Raw genomic sequence first — 17,206 nt, forward strand, 5'->3', positions numbered from 1 at the left:
TTTGTTGAAAAATGAACATATTCACTTGCAAATAACTCGAAAAGTATCGATTTGTGAAAAAATTCGATAGAACAAAAGTTGCTTAAAATTAGTCAGTTTATCCATTTCGGGACTTATCTTGGACGAATATTTTTTCACTCCCGAGATGGGGTGAAAGTCACCCTCAGGTCAAAAGCACACATCGGCACCATATCACTTTTGTTCTTTGACATGTTAGCTATGCCACATTTCATGTCAATCCAAGCGGTTCTTTAAAAGTTATAGCAAAAACCATGAAAATGTACTATTTGAATATGAAAAAAATATCCTGCCGATAGGTGAAGCGTTTGCTGACCATTGATCAAAAACATAACCGTGTGACCACTATTCAAGAGTGTTTGGACCTTATGAAGCGCAATCCATCGGACTTTTGGCGTCGATTGGTAACCGTTGATGAAACTTGGATCCACTACTACACACTAGAGAACAGAATGAACGCACGACTGTGGAATGAAGTCGGCAAAAGTGAAAAGAAGGAGCTAAGAGTCGATCAATTGGTCGGAAAGGTCATGGCTCCTGTATTTTGGGATTTCAGAGGCATAATTTTAATTGACTATCTTGAAAAATGTCTGTATATAAGTCAGTTATTAGGCCAGTTATGACTTACACGGCCGAAACAAGACCAGATACAAGCAAAACACGAAGGCATCTGAAGACCAACGATATGAGGATGTTAAGAAGGATTGCTGGAAAAGAACTACAGGATAGGGTAAGAAGTGAGGAAATCAGACGCATATGTGGGTTAGACAATATAAATACCTGGGTAAAGAACAGAAAAGAAGAGTGGAATGAGCACATAAGCAGGATGTCTGAATCAAGGATAGTAAGAATAGACAGGTACAAGTCACCGTTAGGCAGGAGAAGTATAGGACGCCCAAGGAAAAGACGGAATGACAACTTAGGGGCAGAATGAAAGGCACCGTTGAAGAAAAACAGACAGTACTGCCTATATAAAAGAAGAAGAAGAAGAAGAAGAAGAAGAAGAAGAAGAAAGTAAAACTATCGACAGTCAGTATTATTGAGCATTATTGGACAAACTGAACCAGGAACTCAGTGAAAAACGGCCTCATATGCAGAAGAAAAAAGTTTTGTTTCTCCAAGACAATGCACCGACTCACAAGAGCGTTTAAAAAAGCGTTTAAAAATTAATGAGTTGAGCTTTTAATTGATTTCTCATCCAGCTTATTCTCCTGATTTGGCCCCCTCAGATTATTATGTGTTCTCAAATCTAAAATATGGCTCGTAAATAAAAAATTCAGCTCGAACGAAGAGATAATTGAAGAAACAAATAGCTATGTTGCAGATAGAGATTGCAATTGCTGGATCCAGCATCCAGCAATCCAGGTGGATCCAGCGCTTCTTTTACATGCTGGATCCAGCAAACTGTGCTGGATCTAGCAGCGCCGATCCGCAAACGTGTCAAATTCGAAATAAGTTACTTAATGTCTTCATTAGCCTCTTTATTCAAAAAAACGAGATTTTTGTAATTTTTACTTTGGGAAAAAAAACTTAAGATTGAATTGAAACGAGAAAGAGAAAACTTTTATAACCAAAAAAACTGGAAAGGATTTTGGAAAAGGAAATGGCCGTTTATGAAACCCAAGGAGTCCATGGTTTATGACTATTTGATGACCTTAAAACCGACCTAGTCCAGAAAGCCACTGCGCATCCGCTAGGAAAATTATTCCGATTCGGATTTTTTGCACAATCTTACTCAAAAAGGACCCCTTTTAACAAATTGGCATGTTGCCAGGACCAAAAGTGGGTCAAAAATTTTTTGAACGTTTTTTTTAGGTTTTTTGGATCATTCCAAACAGAAAAGGTCTTTAGTGACATTTCTCTAAAGTTGATAGTTTTTGAGATATAAGCGATTAAAAATTGAAAAATTGCGAAATCGGCCATGTTTAACCTTCAAAAACTATGTGAAAAACTGAAAATTTGTATGTTGCCAAGGTAGGTAGATATTCTTTAAACATCGATTGATGAAATCCCGAAGAGTTTTTTGCAATACAATATTCAAAACTCATTTGTTTTTTAATTGTTAATCACGCGTGCGCGACACTATTTTCCACCGATAGTATGGTGCAAATGAAAGGAATAAATTCGTTATTTCGTAAACCGGCGACTTTAAGGAAAAATCCCGAAACAGGTCGATTTTTATTTTTAAGTTATGATATTGTGGCATATATGGTATACTAGTGACGTCATCCATCTGGGCGTGATGACGTTATCGATGATTTTTTAAATAAGAATAGGGGTCGTGTGCTAGCTCATTCGAAAGGTTCTTTAATTCTCTATTCAGTAATATAAAAATTTATATAATTATTTATACAGGGTGTCCTTCTACTTCTTTTTTGAAAAAAAATTTAATAAAAAATTTTTTGACACCCTGTATAAATAATTATGTAAATGTTTACATTACTGAATATAGAATTGAAGAGCCTTTCAAATGAGCTACCACACGACCCCTACTCCCATTTAAAAAAATCATCGATTACGTCATCACGCTCTAACGGATGACGTCACTAGTATACCATATATGCCACAACATCATAACTAAAAAATAACAGTCGACCTGTTTCGGGTTTTTTCCTTAAAGTCGCCGGTTTACGAAATAACGAATTTATTCCTTTCATTTGCACCATACTGTATACACATGCAACGGTGGAAAATAGTGTCGCGCACGCGTGATTAGAAATTAAAAAACAAAGGAGTTTTGAATACTGTATTGCAAAAAACTCTTCAGGATTTCATCAATCGATGTTTAAAGAATATCTACCTACCTTGGCAACTTTCAAATTTTAAGTTTTTCACATAGTTTTTGAATGTTAAAAATGGCCGATTTCGCAATTTTTCAATTTTTAATCGCTTATAATATGTCAAAAACTATCAACTTTAGAGAAAAGTCACTAAAGACCTTTTCTGTTTGGAATGATCCAAAAAACCCAAAAGAACTTTGTTCCATGCAAAAAAAATAATTTTAAGAAAGAAACAAAAAAAAACACGTTTAAAAAATTTTTGACCCATTTTTGGTCCTGGCAACATGCAAATTTGTTAAAAGAGGTCCTTTTTGAGTAAGATTGTGCAAAAAATCCGAATCGGAATAATTTTCCTAGCGGATGCGCAGTGGCTTTCTGGACTAACCAGCATAGAGGCCGAAATGCCTTTCTCCGAAATCAGGTATATGTGCCGTTCTGTGCGAAGTAAGTTACGCCTACGTTTTTTTAAGGTCTCACTTAGTTAGTGTTGGTTAGAAATTTAGAATATAAACAAAGAAACATCAAAATCGTCCACATTTTGCTGGATCCGCGTAGGATCCAGCTGGATGCAGGCCAATCTTGCAACAATCCAGCTGGATTGAAAATGCTACTAGACTGCAATCTCTAGTTGCAGAGCTTCCAGAATCGTATTATCCACGCGACATAAAAAAGTTGAAAAATCGTGGGAATCATTGTATTGAGCTGAAAGGAGATTATATCAAATAAAATAAAAGAACTTAATAGACCTGGATCCCGCCTACCAAAAAAAAGTTGATTAATAACAAGCTGAAAATTTGCTAATATCTTAACGGTGTCTAGTCGGACAAACTTTGATGTATGGGAACACTGGAACAGAAGTTTTAATTGTGGAACAGGTTAAAAATTTGGAACGTCAGACTACGAAAACTTTGCATGTATTTTCTCGGACAGAACTTCCAATTGATTTGTTACAATTTCATTAAACTCTCATGCAAAAATCAGACTGGTATTTATCACCAACTGGGCATTTTAATGATTGGGACACGAAGAACATGTCAAATGACAGGAATCATGTTGGTTAGTAATAGCAGTCTGATTTTTGCATGAGAGTTTAATGAAAGGGTAACAAATCAATTGGATGTTCTGTCCGACAAAATACATGGGACGTTTTCGTAATCTGACGTTCCAAATTTCCTTAAAACCGCAGGCTTACGAAATGATGAATTTATTCCTTTCAATTGCACCATATTGTATAGTGTAGGTATATTATGTAATACATATACATGTAAAGTGGAGAACACTTTTCCAATTCTGCGCATATAATGAGCTGCCAATTAATAATATAATAATAAATAAAATAACCTGTGGGAGTTTTTTGTCAGTTCTTCTATCAGGCGCGGCCCCCTGCGAAAGGGGGATGCTTTCTGGGTATTCGTAGCGCCAATACCCAGAGAGTAGCAGGGATACTTGCCGTGGAACAAAAACTGACACCTGGCAGTAGGTATAAAATGCACACCCATGAGAATGGAGACAAATAATTTATGTTTAGGATCGCTGCCTGGGGATCGCCAGGGCACGTCTGGAGCCGGCGCTGGACGTGACAGCATGCGGGACGTCGGTGGCAGGGTGTTGAGGAGGCGGGCCCCTGTCATACAATCAGCTACAGCCCAACCACAACCACAACCACAAGCGAGCCAAACAACAACAAGAGCTGCACCCGCCGAAGGTGCTGCGCTGGATCATCAGCCGGCGCTCACTCAAGCGGGACGACCGAGGCAGCGCATGAAATGGACTGTGTCCATTAATGAAAACATTTTGCGCTTTTATTACAAGGTGACAAACCTCGGTCAAGAAACAATCGGCTACCGACAACAGCTGTATGCCGAATTTTGCAGGACGTACCCAGATATTCAAGTATCGGAGCAAAGACTATCAGATCAATACCGGGTAATCATAAGGAACAACCTTATCCCAGAGACTAGACGCAATTCGATCAAAAGCGAAGTCGAACGGGAGATTAATAACCAAGAACAAGTTTTAGATCAAGTCCCTAATGAAATTCTCGATGAACAGACTCCTGAGATTCCCATGCCAGAAACTCAACCTGATAATACACAGCAGGAAAACAACGAGTTGCGCGATAGTCTAGCAAACGAAATGGCTCGTGCCGTACAAGAGTTTAATGGAACAAACCCACTTAGCAGACCACCGCTACCACGAATAAACTCTTGTAAGAAACTAGGTGCGCTGTTACAAATTGTGAACACTGAAGTCCTACCCAACTATGTCGTAGAAGCTCACACGTTGGAATATTTGCATATGCTAATCTACTGTGCAGCAACAGCAATTGCTAATGTAATGGGCGTTAAGATCAGAACACGACGGGTTACTAATAACGAAAGAACTGGTAACAGAATTGCACCCTGGGAAAAAAGACTGCTCGGAAAGATCGAATTATTACGTAGGGATATTATTATAGTCACAGAATACATACGAGGTGTAACAAGTAGAAAAGTCATCAGAAGAGCTGAAGATATAATGCTGACTACCGCAAGACACTCAAGATATGATCCAGAAAACAACACAGCCCATCAGTGTCTGGACACATTAAAACAAAAGCTCTCCGTTTATTCAGGACGACTAAGGAGGTACAAAGTTAGTAACAACCGCAAAAGCGACAATGCTCTTTTTGAAAGTTCTGAAAAGGCGTTCTATCGAAAACTCAATTCCACTGTAGAACGTGTCGATAAGACTTACCCAAGCCAAGAAGAAATTCATGAGTTTTGGGGAAATCAACTTTCCACGCCAGCTGCTCTTAACAACAATGTTGGATGGATAGAAGAAACGACACAAAACTGCCAACACTACATTACCACCCTTTACGAACCCATCGAAGCCTTTACGAACCCATCACATTTGAGACGAAGTCTCAAATACCATCAAAGAGCTTCACAACTGGAAATCTCCTGGACCAGACGGAGTTCAAAACTTTTGGCTCAAGAAGTTTTGGAGTGTTCATGAATGCTTATCAACACTAATTAATCATGTTATTTCTAATCCGCAGGATATACCATCATTCCTAACTCAGGGAACCACTTATTTAATTCCGAAGGATCAAAATAACACCCAAGATCCAGCCAAATACCGCCAAATTACTTGTCTTCCAACTTTGTACAAATTGGTCACATCCTGTGTAGCCCGGCGTATCTACCAACACTGTGCTCTGAAGAATATCATAGAGCCTCGATAGAAAGGATGCGCTAAGGGTTCCATGGGTTGCAAAGAACAACTCATCATCGACTCAGTCATTTCTAACCAGGCATATTCCAAAAAGAGGAATCTTTTTACTGCCTTCATTGATTACAAGAAGGCCTTTGATTCAGTGCCGCATGAATGGCTTATAGATATATTGAGAATATATAAAGTCGATGATAATATAGTGACCTTTTTAGAGCATATAATTACGGAGTGGAAGACTAGAATTCACCTTCAAATACCTGGTGAAAATAACATCGAAACTGAAAATATCGCAATCAGCCGGGGCCTGTTTCAAGGAGATTCGTTGAGTCCACTGTGGTTCTGTCTAGCTATGAACCCATTATCTCAGCTATTGAACTCCACAGACGCAGGTTTTAGCATCAAAAATAACAACAATGTGGTGGCGAAGCTTAATCATTTATTGTATATGGATGATTTGAAATTAATGGCTTCCACTCGAAACCAACTCGATGAGATGCTAAAAACTGTAGAAACTTTTTCTAATGATATTAGCATGCACTTCGGACTAGACAAGTGCCGTATTTTAAATACAGTCAGAGGAAAAGTACAGCCCGGAGGATTCGATATGCAAAATGGCCAGAACATCGAGGCCATGGGTGAAAACGATATGTATAAATATCTTGGAGTAAAGCAAGCGCGGAGAATTGACCATAAACAAATGAAAACAGAGATAACTACTGAGTTTATACGAAGGGTAAAACAGCTGCTTCGCTCACACCTTAATAGTAGAAATTTGTTTAAGGCACTAAACACCTACGCATGTTCCGCGCTTAGCTATTCATTTGGCATTGTTAAGTGGACAAAAACGGACATAGAAAATCTTCAGCGAAAAGTAAGAACGCACCTCACAAAGGCACAAAAACACCATCCAAAAAGTGCAGTAGAAAGAACGACATTACCACGGAATTTAGGAGGAAGAGGACTTATGGATATAGGTGAGCAATTAGACAAACAAATTGCTAATTTAAGATCTAATTTTCAGATGCTGGCTGAAACATCTACTCTACATCGCGCTATCTGCGCAGTAGATGACACAACACCGATAAAACTGAGGGAAGCAGAACTTCGCATAAACCACCTTACTAAGGACGAAAAAGTGCGCGCCTGGATGGGTAAACCTCTGCACGGGCGAGATCCCAATGAGGTCAGCCAAGATTATGTCGACAATATAGCGTCGAACTACTGGTTGACATCAGGAAAGATGTTCCCCGAAACGGAGGGTTCATTACTGGCCATTCGGGATCAGGTTATACCAACCAGAAATTACCTGAAATATATCATCAAAGACCCTCATGTTCAAAACGACAGATGCCGATATGGATGTCAAGCCCAAGAAACCATCCAACATCTTACAGGGGGCTGCCAGGCATTTGCTGCAACTGAGTACAAGGAACGGCATGACGCAGTGGGAAAAATCCTTCATCAGGAGATAGCTATCAAGCTGGGACTTCTCCAAACCGACCATCTCCCATATTATCAATACGTCCCTGAGAGTATGCTTGAGGATGGCAACTACAAGCTATACTGGGACCGCACTGTGCTCACAGACCAAACAGTGGCGCATAATAGACCAGATCTCGTATTAGTCAATAAATTAACGAGACAAACAACCCTCATTGATGTGGCGATTCCTAACAACAATAATCTACGTACTAAATTTACTGAAAAGATCGCCAAGTACAGAGATCTGGAAATTCAAATACGGAGACAATGGAGAATGCAAAGTACCCAGACGATACCGATTATTATGTCTACTACTGGAGTCATTCCGAAGACCCTCCTCGAAAGTATAAAAAAGCTGGGTCTTAATGAACATCTTTATAAGACCATGGAGAAAGCAGTACTACTCGCAACGGCCAGATGTGTACGAAAATTTTTGGGAGATACACCTGCATACCAAGTCACCTAGGGCTCGATAACACGGAAAGAGTCCCACCGGAGCTCAATCCTTTTGATACCGCAGGTATCTGGGATGAGTCAATTTTCCCCTTAGAGGGAGTGTGAGCAGTATGGCTAAATCTGGATAATAAAATAATAATAATAAATACACCTGGAAGAACACTAGAGGACAAGTCAATAATAGATTACATTATCACAAATCGAAATATTCACCCCTCGAAAACATTAGTTTATAACGGTTCTAAGCTAGGCAAACAGAGGAACCGATCACGGCCTAGTATGTATTAGCTAAAATATGGAGTTGTGTAAAAAAGAATAAAGGACAAGCTCGTAACTGTTGACATTGGGTCTCAACTCAATATTGAGTCCATCAGCGACGATACCATGAAGACTAAAGACGATAATTAGTAAAAACAAGAAGTTAGCAATAATATAATAAAAACAGCTGCAGAGAAAAGAAAAGCTTGTCATCAGCTAAGCAGTCAAACAATAACCTATGATAATTATAAAACTGTGAGAATTAGAGTAAGCACACTCTTGTGAAATTAGAAAAAGCATTATAGGTCTGGATCCCGCATAAGAAAAAAAAAAAGAATAGCAAGCTGAAAATTTGTTAATAGCTTAACGGTGTCTAGTCGGACAAACTTTGATATGTGGGAACACTGGAACAGGGTAAGTTTTAATGGTGAAAGAGGTTAAAAATTTGGAACGTCAGACTACGAAAACGTCAGATGTATTTTGTCGGACAGAACTTCTAATTGAGTTGTTGCCCTTTCATTAAACTCTCATGCAAAAATCAGACTGGTGTTTATCACCAACTGAGCATTTTAATGAGTGGAACACGAAGAACATGTCAAATGACAGGAATCATGTTGGTTAGTAATAGCAGTCCGATTTTTGCATGAGAGTTTAATGAGAGGGTAACAAATCAATTGGAAGTTCTGTCGGACGTTTTCGTAGTCTGACGTTCCAAATTTTTAACCTGTTCCACAATTAAAACTTCTCCTGTTCCAGTGTTGCCGTACATCAAAGTTTGTCCGACTAGACACCGTTAAGCTGTTAACAAATTTTCAGCTTGCTATTAATCAACTTTTTTTTGGTACGCGGGATCCAGACCTATAAAGGAAAAACATGTTTTTCATTTCAGATGAGGTTACTTATCAGACTATCTATTTAGTATTTATATTACTGTTGAAAGTTTACTTTCCAATATTTACTTACTTGTGTGATATGCTGTGCCCCTTCGGGCCACATTTCCTTTATATTTGGATCCTTGGAATTGTATAACAAACGTTTGAAGTCTTGGAAGAGCGTATCTTTGTTTTTGTCCAGAAAACCGATGATGCAGTACGTCACATCGCCAGCGTAGTGAGTAATACGGAAATCTACCTTATGTTTAAGGTTTTTCTCGGTTGTTTTTGTTTGTCTTGAGACATAATGTTTGTGGCCTAAGAACAGAAATAAAGTTAATAACAGAATAAAACTTGTTATTGCTTAATAGACTACAGATATTTGTAATAACTATTAAAACAGAATAAACAACCAATTACAGTCTAGACCAGGGCATTTAGGAAAAAAGCAACACCTAAAGACTTACAACTTTTTGCAATATATTCGGATAGAAATCACAAAAAAAGTCTACAATCACTATATTAAGGGCTAATCCAAAGAAAGCTCCTGGATTTGATCTGATTACTGGGGAAGTGTTAAAGCAACTTCCAAGGAAAGCTATAATAAAATTAACACATCTTATAAATGCTTCCTTTAGGCTGAGGTACGTACCAAAGATATGGAAGGTGGCAGAAATTATAATGACACTAAAACCAGGAAAACCTCCACAAGAAGCTTCTTCATATAGGCCTATTTCACTGTTACCTGTCATGTCTAAATTATATGAAAAGCTACTCTTGAACGAGACTAAAACCGATTATAGAGGAAAAAAATCTAATTCCTAATCATCAGTTTGGGTTTAGAGAAAGCCACTCAACGATAGATCAGGTGCATAGAATAACAGATATAGTAGAAAAATCTCTAGAAAAAGGAAAAGTCTGTTCTGCAATTTTCCTCGATGTAGCGCAGGCTTTTGACAAAGTGTGGCATGACGGATTATATCATAAAATGTTCAGAGTTAAGAGAAATTAAAGCTGGAGTTCCACAAGGAAGTGTCCTGGGGCCAGTGCTATACCTGCTCTATACCAGTGATATTCCATCATTAGAACCTAACACAATTGCGACATTTGCAGACGACACATGCACTCTAACAGTCGAACAAAACCACGAGGAAGCAGCAGCCATGCTACAGAATTCTGTTGAACAAATTAACATCTGGACCAGGCGATGGCGTATCAAATTAAATGAAACAAAATCTGTTCATGTCAATTTTACTAACAAAAGAGAACAACATATCCCAGTTAGTATAAATAGAAACCAAATACCTTATGCAAATACCGCAAAATATTTGGGTATGACATTAGATTCCAAGCTACGTTGGAAAGCGCATATTAAGAAAAAAAATGAAGAATTAGAAATTAAGTTCAGAAAGATGTACTGGTTGATGTGAAAAAAATCCACTCTGTCTACTTATAACAATTTGTTATTGTATAAGCAAGTCCTTAAACCGATATGGACATATGGGATACAGCTATGGGGCTGTACAAAAGAAAGTAACATCCAAATTATATAACGATATCAGAATAAAGTATTAAGGAACATCGTAAAAGCTCCATGGTACTTCAGAAACTGTGATCTTCATCGAGACCTCCAGATGGATACGGTTATCCAGACAATAAGTAAGTTTGTCGAGAGTCATGAACAAAGGCTCTCCAACCATGTGAATGTCGAGGCCATCAATCTCCTAGACAACGCCAACCAGATAAGAAGACTTAAGAGAACGAAGCCGTTCGAGTTAGTGCAATAAGATCAAGTGCGTGAAAGTGAAAAATCAGAGCAAAGTGCGGCTAAAGTGTACACGTTAGCTAGTAGTACTGTAATGTATTAGAGCCTAAGGAATATTGTTGAATATGACCTTAGATAAGTTTTTTATAATATTTTGTATATAGAACTAACTTGCTTATTGATCATAGAGCTTCTTGCTCAATCAACTAACTTGCATGATCAGATAGCAATAATCATAAGATTCCTGTTGGAGTTTTATTAAAAAAAAACTATATTAAGGGCAAAAAATTTTGAAGCAATAAATTTGGTTTTCGGCAATAAATTGATGCAAACAGATTACTCGGAGGATTTTTGAAGTCGCTGAACAAGAATACGATATCAGAACCGACCTCCGGCGTATCATGTGCCCAAAAACTTTCGAAATTTCAGTAGATGACGTCCCTTAGCACTGACCCTGAGACTCCAAAAAACCCCTGTTAATATACGCATCAATTGCATCAATTTAGTGCTGACACAAAATGACAAATTTAGTTCCCAGCGAACACATAACCATCCAAAATCAAGTGGTAGAATTGACAGAAAAGTATAGGATCTCGGTCATGAAATCAGAATAGGCAAGGATAATCAGACTTGCGAATTTCAACGACGAATAACACTTGCTTGGGCGGCGTATGGTTTACTAAGAGACATCTTTAAGAGCAATATCCCGACAGCTATAAAACGGAAGACATTTGACCAATGCGTTCTTCCTATTATGGCATACGGAGCAGAAACTCTCACGCTCACAAAAACAACAGCACTAAAAATGCGAGTGGTACAAAGGCGCATGGAAAGATCGATTCTCGGCTTGACAAAAAAAGACAAAATAAGGAACCAAGACTTAAGGAAAAGGACAGGTATCACTGATGTCGTTGAACGTATAGCCAAGCTGAAATGGAATTGGGAAGGTCACATAGCGCGACTGAAAGACTCAAGATGGACCAGAAAACTAATTAACTGGCGCCCAAGAAAAGACAAACGCAGCAGATGACGACCACCAACACGCTGGATGGACGACATTAACCGAATATCCAAGAAATGGCAACAAGAAGCACAGAACCGTGAAGAGTGGCGAAGAATGGGAGATACCTATGTCCAGCAGTGGACAGAAGAGGTTGCATGATGAGTGCCGAAAACCCTCAAAACTCCAGAAGATAACGTGTCTTAGCAGTGACACTGGACACCAGGTATTCCGGGTGTCGGTTATGATGGCGGATGCGTCATCAGCAACCCCAAAAACCCTTCAAGTGATCTGTTTGCATAAAGTTATTGACGAAAACCCTCGAAACTCCAGATGACGTGTCCAAGCAGTGACCCTGGGCAGCTGGTGCTCCTGAGGTCGGTTCTGATGGCATATTCGTGTTCAGTGATCCCAAAAACTCCCCGAATAACAAATTCTGGCCCTTAACATACTGATTTTTAGATATTTTTGTGCACTTTTGAATGAATTTTATGCACTTTAAAATGCAATTATGCATTTCCACCTATTTTTCCGTTGTAGCCTATTTTTCTGACATTATCCTGAACACAATGCAAAAAGTTATAAGTCACTAGGTGCTGTATTTAAAAATCTAATTATCCCGGTGTTTTCTGTTCTAAATGCCCTGGTCTAGTATTAGTAGGGGAGCGAAGTATGCTAAATGTGCAGTCACTCGAGCGCTTTGGGGACCTATTGGGTTGTGAAGAGTAGGTCCTAAAACCAAAAAAGTTAAATAATTGATTGATTTGACCGTTACTTGATAAAAGTTCATTTTATCTAACAATAAAACACTGAAAACGTTCGTTTTCTACATTTCCACAAAATTTATTATAACTATGTGACTACAGCTGTTTCGGCAGAGTGCCTTTCTCAAGTGATTTAGTTTACTATGTGTTTGCCTTTTTAAAGTCTTTAACTGAAGAGGTTGAGGAGTGGGGAGCTCTTTGTCTCGAGTTGGTCATTCAGAACTATATCTGTATTTTTTAATTTATTAATTTCCATAGATTCTAATAAAGATAGTTTAAGGCCTTTATTTTGAATATGCAGAATTTGAAACTCTTCATTAAAAGAATGATTATGATCTAGAAGGTGAAGTGCGTATGTAGAAGTGTCTGTTTTTTATTGTTGAAAGCCCTTTTGTGTTCTGCTATCCGTTTATCAAAGGTTCTGCCAGTTTGACCGATGTTAGTTTTCAGACAGTCACCACAAGTTAGTTTGTAGACACCACTCTGTAGTTGATTTCTCTTTCGGCTCATATTGTTCTTAATATATTTGCTTAAGTTGTTAGTTCTGAAAGCTGGTGTTATTCCTTTCTTTACTAGCTGGTGTTATTTAGTCGTAAACTAAATCACTTGAGAAAGGCACTCTGCCGAAACAGCTGTAGTCGCATAGTTATAATAAATTTTGTGGAAGTATAGAATCAAACGTTTTCAGTGTTTTATTGTTAGAAAAAAAGTTAAGTAAAGTTTTCCATTTTAGTGGGGACTTTCCATTTTTAATTTAATTTTCCATTTCCAACAATCGTTTTTTCCGATTATAGCGCCATCTATCCATATTTTGAAAACATGTTTCCGAAAAAAGTTGTTTATTTTTACGTAAAGAATCCAAATCTGGAATAAAAATTTGGGGCTCATATTTAAAATTTTAAAGTTACCCCCCACCCACCTCCGTGGGGTGTTGTGTTTGTTACCATTGGATATATTTTTCAAAAATATTGATTAATTGTATGTTGCAGTTTTTCGATCTAATGTTTATTTTGCGAAATATCGCGGGAGTTGTATTTAAAATATTAAAATTTACCCCCACCCCTCTCTGTGGGAAGTCGTGTTTGGTATCATTCGATGGATTTTTAAAAAAAATTGACCACGTATTTTTTAGTTTTTCGATCTGTCATTCCTTTCGCGAAATATTTGCTTTTTCCTTGTGAAACTTTGGGACTCGACCACATCCTTCCGCCCGGCTCAAATAGTCAGATTTTTGAAATATACACTCTTTTGCATGTACTTAACTTACCTTATTTTAATCTGACAATTTCGAGTTTTTTTAAGGATATATTTTTTTTCGGGCCCCCCTTAACGAACTCCGATGTGTTAAGAGTCAATATATGGTAGAGGTACATCTGCAGGGTACCAGGTTTCTCCCCATATGATAATCTGACGCGCTCGAGTAACTGCAAAAATCCCCGCTTGGGCTCCCCTACCATATATAAATAATTGTATTTAATGTTTTTCGGAATTTTGAATACTACAACAAAATGATAAATTTTTGCTTGTGGAAACAATCTTTATTGTGTATCACATTTTAATATTCCCCGTTATATAGGGTGTCCCAAAAGAAGAAGAACGGTCGAATATTTCGCGAAATGAACATCGGATCGGAAAACTAAAAAATGCGTGTTCAATAATTTTCAAAATTCGATCGAATGACACAAAACACGACCCCCCACTCCACCCTCTGGAGGTGGGGTGGGGAGTAACTTTAAAATCTTAAATGTAAACCCCCAGTTTTTATTGTAGATTTGTATTCCTTACTAGTTCAGAAAGCCACTGCGCATCCGCTAGGAAAAATATTCCGATTCGGATTTTTTGCACAATCTTACTCAAAAAGGACCCCTTTTAACAAATTTACATGTTGCCAGGACCAAAAGTGGGTCAAAAATTTTTTAAACGATTTTTTTTTGTTTTTTTCCTAAAATTATTTTTTTTGCATGGAACAAAATTTTTCTAGGTTTTTTGGATCATTCCAAACAGAAAAGGTCTTTAGTGACATTTCTCTAAAGTTGATAGTTTTGTACATATAAGCGAATAAAAATTGAAAAATTGTGAAATTGGCCATTTTTAACCCTCAGAAGCTCTGTGAAAAACTGAAAATTTGAATATTACCAAGGTAGGTAGATATTCTTTAAACATCGATTGATGAAATCCCGAAGAGTTTTTTGCAATACAATATTCAAAACTCCTTTGTTTTTTAATTGCTAATCAAGCGTGCGCGACACTATTTTCCACCGACAGTATGGTGCAAATGAAAGGAATAAATTCGTTATTTCGTAAACCGGCGACTTTAAGGAAAAATCCCGAAACAGGTCGATTTTTATTTTTAAGTTATGATATTGTGGCATATATGGTATACTAGTGACGTCATCCATCTGGGCGTGATGACGTAATCGATGATTTTTTTAAATGAGAATAGGGGTCGTGTGCTAGCTCATTTGAAAGGTTCTTCAATTCTCTATTCAGTAATATAAACATTTATATAATTATTTATACAGGTTTTGTTCCATACAAAAAAAATAATTTAAAAAAAAAAACAAAAAAAAACGTTTAAAAAATTTTTGACCCACTTTTGGTCATGGCAACATGCAAATTTGTTAAAAGGGGTCCTTTTTGAGTAAGATTGTGCAAAAAATCCGAATCGGAATATTTTTCCTAGCGGATGCGCATTGGCTTTCTGGACTATACGTAAAAGTAAGCAACTCTTATTCGAGACATTTTTTCGAATTGTGGATAGATGGCGCTATAATCGGAAAAAACTATTTATCGTGATACCATAGGTAAATTATAGAAACGGTCTCATATATCGAGAAATACACTTCCAAATAAAAACCCAAAAAACATGTGTTTGATATTTTTCAAATAGGTACCTATCGAATGATAGGGGCCCCCACTCCACACCCTGGAGGTGGGGTGGGCGTAACTCTAAAATCTTCCCCCTCCCCTCCACCCGTTTTTTATTGCAGTTTTGGATTCCTCATAAAAGAATAAGTAACATTTATTCGAAACATTTTTTAGAGTCGTTTCCAAACGTTTTAAGATTTTAACAATCCCGAGTTATGTACTCTAGAAATACTATTGACTGTTGATTGGGTACATTTATTGCAATTATTGTTCTTTACTATCTATTGTTGGTGTAAAATACATAATTTTCAATATAAGCTTAACGCAGAAACTACTAACCTTTAAGATTCTTGTCCATAGCTTCCAGCAGCATCTCATCGGTTACTTTTTCGGCAGTCATTTTGCAAGCATCATCCAAAATTGAAATGATCCCCTTGTGTGGTGCTTCTACCAAATCACAAATGATCTGATTGTTGAAGTATTCTATATTGGTCCACGCGATACCTTCCCGATTGTATTCTTCTTGCTCCTGTTTCAGCACCAATTCTACAAAGGTACCGAGCCAATAAAAATTAATTATTATCAATAATAGCGAAGCATTTATTCAGTTCTTGAAAAGTCTGTAATATACACTACGTGTGACAGTTGTAAAATGAACTTGCGTTGATTCCAAGGCCATAAGGTATCGATCGGACGTAAGCGGACTAAAATATGGAGAACAACAAATATGACAGATCGAGTATAAATCAAACTGTACAAGGGACGATAATTAAGATAGAAGAACATGTACTCCCAACTAATATTGCAGGAGGCACTATTAGTCTAGGCGCCAAATAGAGGTCACCGTGTCCTTTTCAATTCTGATGGACAAACTCAACGGTTTCTTATGTATTTTTGGCTGCTGATTACGAATTTCGAGGGTGGATTTCGATCAGAGTGGTCAAAAATTGTTATAAACAATTTAATTATTTATAAGGCTCTGGCTCATAAAGTAAAAGAGATAAAAAAAATGTTTCAAATAAAATTTGTTTCTTAATAAAAAAAACGAAGAAAAAAACTTTTACTAAACTTACATCCAACAATTAGAACTCAAGAAATTGTAAAATTAGTGCACAATGCAAATTGCAAAATAAGTATTTTTAGAAACTTTATCGATCGTAACTCGGCTTCTACTCATGCAAATGAGCCATAGTAGGTCTTATTTTAAAGATTAATTAATAGGCTTCCAAATAAAGATTGGTAAATTACTTTATCTTCATTTGTTTTAAAGCTATACCCCTTTTAAGTTATAATTTTCTTAAAAAAATTATACATTAATTTGTTTATAAGGGTTTCAAGCAAATTTGAGCTATAAACATTTATACTTTAATTAACAATAATGATAGAAGAACTCCAAAGGAACGATTTGAGCTTATGAAAATGTTCGTAAGTTTATTTTTGGCCAAGATATCGATATTTTGGCTACGAATTTCGTCACTTACTTGACTGTGAGCCGATCTTGCGCCCCATTAAAATATCGATATCTTGGCCAAAAATAAACTTACGAACATTTTCATAAGCTCAAATTGTTCCTTTTGAGTTTTTCTATCATTATTGTTAATTAAAGTATAAATGTTTATAGCTCAAATTTGCTTGAAACCCTTATAAACAAATTAATGTACAATTTTTTAAAGAAAATTATAACTTCAAACGGGTATAACTTTAAAAGAAATGAAGATAAAGTA

At 37.1% G+C, this 17,206-nt stretch overlaps 1 protein-coding gene across 2 annotated transcripts in view; it reads right to left on the reverse strand.

Moving 5' to 3' along the window:
- Positions 1-17,206, reverse strand: part of LOC126879050 (unconventional myosin ID) — a 243,180-nt gene that overhangs the window by 16,833 nt on the left and 209,141 nt on the right. For both annotated transcript variants that reach the window (XM_050641936.1, XM_050641935.1), the window contains 2 exons: positions 15,822-16,028; positions 9,177-9,403 (listed from right to left, as the gene is read on the reverse strand). In XM_050641936.1, the coding sequence (XP_050497893.1) occupies positions 9,177-9,403; positions 15,822-16,028 (434 nt within the window). The remainder of the gene's footprint in view (positions 1-9,176; positions 9,404-15,821; positions 16,029-17,206) is intronic.

This window comes from Diabrotica virgifera, chromosome 1, assembly GCF_917563875.1.
Source record: "Diabrotica virgifera virgifera chromosome 1, PGI_DIABVI_V3a".
Taxonomy (NCBI): domain Eukaryota; kingdom Metazoa; phylum Arthropoda; class Insecta; order Coleoptera; family Chrysomelidae; genus Diabrotica; species Diabrotica virgifera.